At 49.4% G+C, this 6,000-nt stretch overlaps 1 protein-coding gene and 1 long non-coding RNA gene across 5 annotated transcripts in view; one reads left to right on the forward strand and one right to left on the reverse strand.

Moving 5' to 3' along the window:
• Positions 1–2,608, reverse strand: part of PTPN2 (protein tyrosine phosphatase non-receptor type 2) — a 76,454-nt gene extending 73,846 nt beyond the window's left edge. Inside the window, exon 1 of one of the 4 annotated variants that reach the window (XM_082415860.1) lies at positions 2,421–2,605. In XM_082415860.1, the coding sequence (XP_082271986.1) occupies positions 2,421–2,582 (162 nt within the window). In that variant the 5' untranslated portion in view covers positions 2,583–2,605. Of the gene's footprint in view, positions 1–2,420 lie in introns of all 4 variants that reach the window. The other 3 variants (XM_082415861.1, XM_082415862.1, XM_082415859.1) reach the window with 3 other exon arrangements.
• Positions 2,261–3,960, forward strand: LOC309639078. Its single transcript, XR_014251451.1, has 2 exons — positions 2,261–2,423; positions 3,425–3,960. It is a non-coding gene; the product is annotated as an uncharacterized lncRNA (long non-coding RNA).
• The last annotated feature ends 2,040 nt before the right edge of the window (positions 3,961–6,000 follow it).

A 6,000-nucleotide genomic window follows, 5' to 3' on the forward strand; every position in this document is an offset into this window, starting at 1 on the left:
ATGTCCAAAATCATTTACAGCTCAGACCTCTCCTGAACTCCAAATTTATATATTAAACTATTCCCATTTCGATGTCTTACAGGAAGCAAATTGAACAGTTTCAAAACCAAAGAAATCTATCCCCTTAGCATTTCAAGTCTGCATCTCCCCTTCATTCTTCCTGCCACTGCCTGAGTTCAAGAGCTCAACATCTCTCCTCAGGTTGACTCCCAAAGACCCCCTCCCCTGTACCAGCTGCCCACAGTTAGCCACACCCAACCCACAGCTAGAATGGTCTTGCTAAAAAGTAAAGAGAATATGATTATGGTACTTCCAAGCATCAAATTCCACAGTGGGTCCTATCAACTAGCTCACAGTCCTCAGACTGATCTACAAGGGCCAACGGGCTCCGTCTTACTGTCTGGCCTTGTCCCCCTGGCACCTCAACGTCACACCGCACTCTGCAACAGGCTCAGCCGTTGGCAGTTCTCTTGGCCTTCTATGCTTTGTGTCTCTGCACACATTTCTTCCTCCTCTGAACACTAATTCTCTCCCTCCCTCATTCTCCTCCCCTGGCCGACTTGTCCTTCAAGACTCAGGCAAGGCCCTACCTCCTCCAGGAAGCTGTGCCAGGACTCCCAGATGCATCCTGTGGGGGATGCACAGCACCCTGTGCTTAACACGAGCTTCTGCGGTTCTTACTCTCATGTTTTCATCTGCTTCCCTAGTTACCACTCCCCACTCGGCTGGATCCTGGAGAGCAGGGACTCCGTCTAACATTGGCACATGATAAGGTGTTACAAGTGAGTAAATGAAAATATGGAATTGTGATGAGGCCTTCAAGAGACCAAGTCCCAGAAGGTGAGCGCCTCAGGAGCAGGAACCTGGTCAGTGGCTCTCTGCTGAATCCCCAAGGCTCAGGGCAGGGTGCACAGCGCAATCTGTACAATGGCTGAGTGGATGTTTAGAGTCAAAGGAAAACACTCAGTCAAAACTCTTTCTGGACTTGCTTTCCATTTTTTCCTGGTTTGTGACCACCTTTAACAAAACACCAGTGCGTATTGCATGATTTGTATTGACCAAACAAATGCTCTTGTTCTTCCACTAGGAAAAAGAAAAATAATAAGAGCTTTGACCAACCCACTAAAGGATTCCTAGGCAGAAGCCCATGGAAGGATTTCCTGAACTCTATGAAACTGAATGCAATTTTCAGTGGCTATAAATGCATTTTTCTGGTGAGATGGATTACACTTTTCACTGAATATGCATGGATATTAATGATAACAAAAGAAGTCAAACTACTTAATCAAAATGTCAAGCTGAATTAAGCTGTAGCATGCACCGTCTCGTCTCAAACCTGTATTTTGATAAACCACTCACAACCTGGGGACAGCAGGCTCTCCTAAAACAAATGTAACTGGAGAAGACACAGCTGGCAGGCTCTCATATAGAGCTTCCTACGAGAATTTGCATTTAAAACTTTCTATAATTGGTTAAGTCCTTACCAGCATTCTCTGAAGTTAGTACCCTATTCTAACACACTCTGACCCACGTGAATCAGGGTATTTATTACACGTCCTGCTAATGTGCTCAAGAAGAAAACGTTACATTACGAACATAATGACAAGAGGAACTGTCATCTAATTAAACGGGAAGGGGAAAAGCCCGGGAACATCTAGATTTACAGGAAAGCCCTTTTTTTGTCGTTTTACTGTACACAGAGCAACCTGAACAGCGGGAGCAGCATTTAGCTCACAACCACTTACTGCAATCCTGGAAATAACATGCAATAATTAGCAGTAGGAAGCAGACAACTAGGTCACTTTAAAAGAGATAAAATGAAGTTCTGCTCGATCGAAAGGCTCCGTGGTTGACCCAGGAGACCGTCCCAGGGCGCGTCTCCACGAGGTGACCAGAAATCACGCGGGGCGCCCGCGTTCGGGGAGCTGCCTCACGACGCCCGGGGACCCGAGCCCCTCAGGCCGGGCCCCGGGACGCGGACGACTCCTCGACGCCTACCCTGACTCACCGAGCTCCTTCCAGAAAGTTATGAGGGGGCGACGGCGGGCCGGGGACGCTCGGGCCGCCGCTGTCCGGCCGCACCACCACGGCTCGGCGACCCACCCCAGCCCCCCGACGCCCCGACCCCCTGACGCCATGACCCCCTGGCCGCCCCCTGTACCTTTGCGTCCACGCCCACGCCCGCCCCCCCGGCACCGCCCCCCCCCGGAGCCCACTGCGCCTGCGCGCATGCGGCCGCCCCAACCCCGAGCGCCCGAGCGCGGAGGCCCGGGCGGCGCACGCGCGCCCTGAGGTGGCCCGCGCGCCACCACTTCCGCCCCAGCGGGAGGCGGCGGAGGCGACGAGTGCCGGTGAGCGCCGGCGTCCGCAAGCCAGGTCCTCGGAGGGGTCGGCGGCGGCTGCGCGAGCCCGCCACTCACCAGGTACAGCTGCTGCCAGCGATTCTGAGCGTCCAACTCATCAAACTCCCGCTCGATAGCGGCCGACATGGCGGCGGCCGCGAGCTGGCGCGAGGGAGCCTGCGCCGGCGGAGAGGCTCGGGCCCCGCACGATCCGGGCAGCGCGCAGCCGCTGCCGCGCATGCGTGCTCCACGCCCGCCACGCCCCCACGCCGCCCTGGCCGCAGGGAAAGTACCTGGTTCATGACGTCAGCGCGCCGGCTGCGCCGCGCGGGGCGGGGCGGCGGGGGAAGCGTGGTCCAGGCGGTGCCCAGGTGGAGGGGGCGGGGCTTGGCGGCGCCAGAGGCAGGGCTCCGGGGAGAGCAGCCGGTTGAGTTCCTTGAGGTTTGCTTTTTATTTTGAACGTCCTCTAGGTCAGTTTAGCGGCCTGTGCCCCACTTTCTCCTCTCGGAAAATGTAAACCAGGACTGATGCCCGCTCCTGGGCGCCCGCGGGTTTTGTGCCAAATAGACCGCTGCAGCAAAAGGAGAAGCAACTTCTCCTGGAGGTTGGAGACTACAGCTTGTTAAGTAAATGTTACACAACTTAAAAGTTAGTGTTACCTGTAAAAAGAGCAAATCGTCTGTTACCAAACAAACGTGCTGATTATGGAAATCATCTCGCTTCACACAGGGAAACTCATGTGCTTAGGACACCTTATCATCTTCAGTAAGAAATGTGAAGGGTTAGAAAAACGGTAGTGTGCTGTCCAACACTGAAATTTAAATTTTAATTAAAATTAAATGAAATGACAAAGATTCTCTCCTTGACCAAACTCTACTCAGGATCCTCTGAGCTCTTTTTCAGCTAGGTCTCAACTTTTGGGCTGCCCTGTTTCTCTCTGCATTGTCGAATTTTAGCAAGAATCCTGGTAAGTCAGTTAGCCAGAATCCCCCATTCTCAGTATCTGGTTACTCTTAATTTTTTTTTTTCTTTTTTCTTTTTTTTGGCCACACCTCACGGCATGCAGAACTTCCCTGGACCAGAACTTCCCTGGACCAGGAATCGAACCTGCACCCCCTGCAGTGTAAGCACGGAGTCTTAACCCCTGGACCACCAGGGAAGTCCCTGATCACTTGATATTTAATCAGGTTCCGCATCTTCTGCCGTCCCCCGGGGTGACATCTGATATCCGTGGCCTGCCTTCAGCTAGAATCCTGTTAGGCTTACCCAGAACCCCCCTGTGCTTCCTCTGTTAAAAACAAGACTACAGGCCCAAAATGAAGTCGCTTGGGAAGCCCCGTGTCACCAAACCTAAACTTGATGGTAGTTTCAGCTCTCCCAGAAATGGACTTTAAAGGAGTAAATCAAGAATCACTATCACCACTGGTTAGGTGATCTGCCTGATAGACCCCTGCCCTCGACCCTGCAGTAACCAGTTCACTTCTCTGCCTGGGATAACTCCCTTGTTCCAACTCCCTACTGCCTGTAAGTCTTTCGTTTTGTGTAGCTTCTTGGAGCTCCTGTCCATCTGCCCAATACATGAATCGTTTAATAAAGCCAATAAGATCTTTAAATTTCACTCAGTTGAATTTCGTTTTTTAACACATCTTAGTAATTTTCCATCCATTGACCACCCCCCTTTCCCCCAGCTTGGCTATAAATTCCCACTTCCCATTCTGAATTTAGAGTTGAGCCCAATCTCTCCCCCACTACAAGACCCATTGCCATTGTCCCTATACCTGTCACAGTAGTCGCCCCACACACACCTTGAATAAAGTCTTCCTTACCTCATCATCTACAAGTGTCAGGAATAATTTTTTTCTTTAACAGAAATTGAGAATTCAGTTCCTCAGTTGAATTAGCCACATTTCAAATGCTCAATAGCCACATGAGCTAGTGGCTAAAGTATTGCAGAGCATACAAATCATCGAAGTTCTGTGGAACAGAGCTACATGAGAGGTTTAAAATACTTGGGGCAAAAAAGTGTCCTTACACACATAAAATAATGAAAACACTGATCAGAAAAAAACAGTAAGCTGTGGGAGCAAGAAGAAACTGTAATAAAGAAAATTAAGCAGCCAATCAGCCTTTCTACTTACAGAGTGTAACTGAGGAATATATAAGGTCTCCCTCCAGAAGTGCCCCACAATCTAATTGTCCTGGTTTCTGAAGTTCTGTCCTTGAAACTGATTATTTAGATTAAAGGCATGGTATCTCCTGGGATACCGCATGATTCTTAGCATCAATCACCTCATCAAATCTTGGTCTCAAAGCAACAGTTCTTGTCACCAGATGCACACCATCCTTCAGGAACTCACTTGTCAACCCCCAGCTGGGGGAGCAGTGCTGGCTCTCTAACGGTTTGTCCTAGTTTGCTGCGAGCAGCTAGGATTCTAAGGCAGTGGTTCTCACCCCAGCAGCATCTGCATTGACTGCGAGCCATGAAATGAACAGAGATGAACTACATTCCCCACGTGGCACCGTCTACCTCATTCCATGGGGGAGATGGGTTGCCCTGGACCCTCCAGTCTCCCGAGAGAGGCTCAGCATGGCCTCCAGCGGTTGGTGCTCCTGATGGTATCTTTCAGTTGTGAGACACATGGGAGGGGCAGAGAGCAGAGGAGGAAATGAACGGAGAGAGAAGCACGGTGGTGGGAGAATTACTGTTTAGGAGACAATTAGGAGGTATTTTTATGACCACAGGAAATTTGAGAAGAAGGAGCAATGTCTGCAAAGGATTTCTGGGGATGTTTCTGGGGTATATCCTGTGAAAACTCCTGGAACAAGACTTGAAGAAAACTGATAAGAAAGATCTAAATTATTCTTCAAAGCTTGTGTGTTGGATTTTTGTTTCTTTTGAATGAAATTTCATGCAGACAGGTGTCCAGGAGCCTGGCTTGTATAGTCAAGTGGCATGAGGGTCCACAGACGTTAAATAATGTTGAAGCAATCTAGTAAAGCTTCTCAAACTCAACTTATTCAAATCTGGATTCAAGACCTTATTGTTGAGACCTGTTTCTTTTTCTGCATTCTCTCTCCCATCATCCATTTACCCAAGCCACAAACCTGGACGATATCCTCACCGTCTCCCCATCCTTTCTCTTCTGTGTCTAACAGGTCACTTGGTTCTGTTGATTCTTCCTTCTAAGGACTCTCTCTCTCTCTGCTCCACTCTGTCCCCCCTGCTGCTCACTTAGTTGAGGTTTCGTCATCTTCCTGCCTTGTCTCCTGTCCCATCTAATTGTACGATGTTCCATTTGGGAATCCCAAGTCCAGCATAGTGCCTGGAATACAGTAGATGAAAAACAAATGTGACTGAATGGATCTCTGTTGGACATTTAGATTGTTTCCAATTTTCCTGCCATATAAAAATGCTGCAATATCCTTTTTGGATATAACTCCTCCCTCCTTTTTAAGGATTATTTCCTTTGGATAAATACCCAGAAGTGGAATTATTGGGCAAAAAGGTATCACTGTTATCTCCATTTAGATTTTCCCAGAAGCAAGCCCTGAGAAGGAGATTTGAGTGCAAGTATGTTAGGTGATGCCAGGAAACCCTGGTGAAAGAGTGTGGAAGGGAGGCAGGGACAGGAAGGAAGGAAGCCGTAAAGGGTTTGTT

The sequence above is a fragment of the Balaenoptera physalus genome (genome assembly GCF_965194825.1).
Source record: "Balaenoptera physalus genome assembly, chromosome: 12".
Lineage (NCBI taxonomy): Eukaryota > Metazoa > Chordata > Mammalia > Artiodactyla > Balaenopteridae > Balaenoptera > Balaenoptera physalus.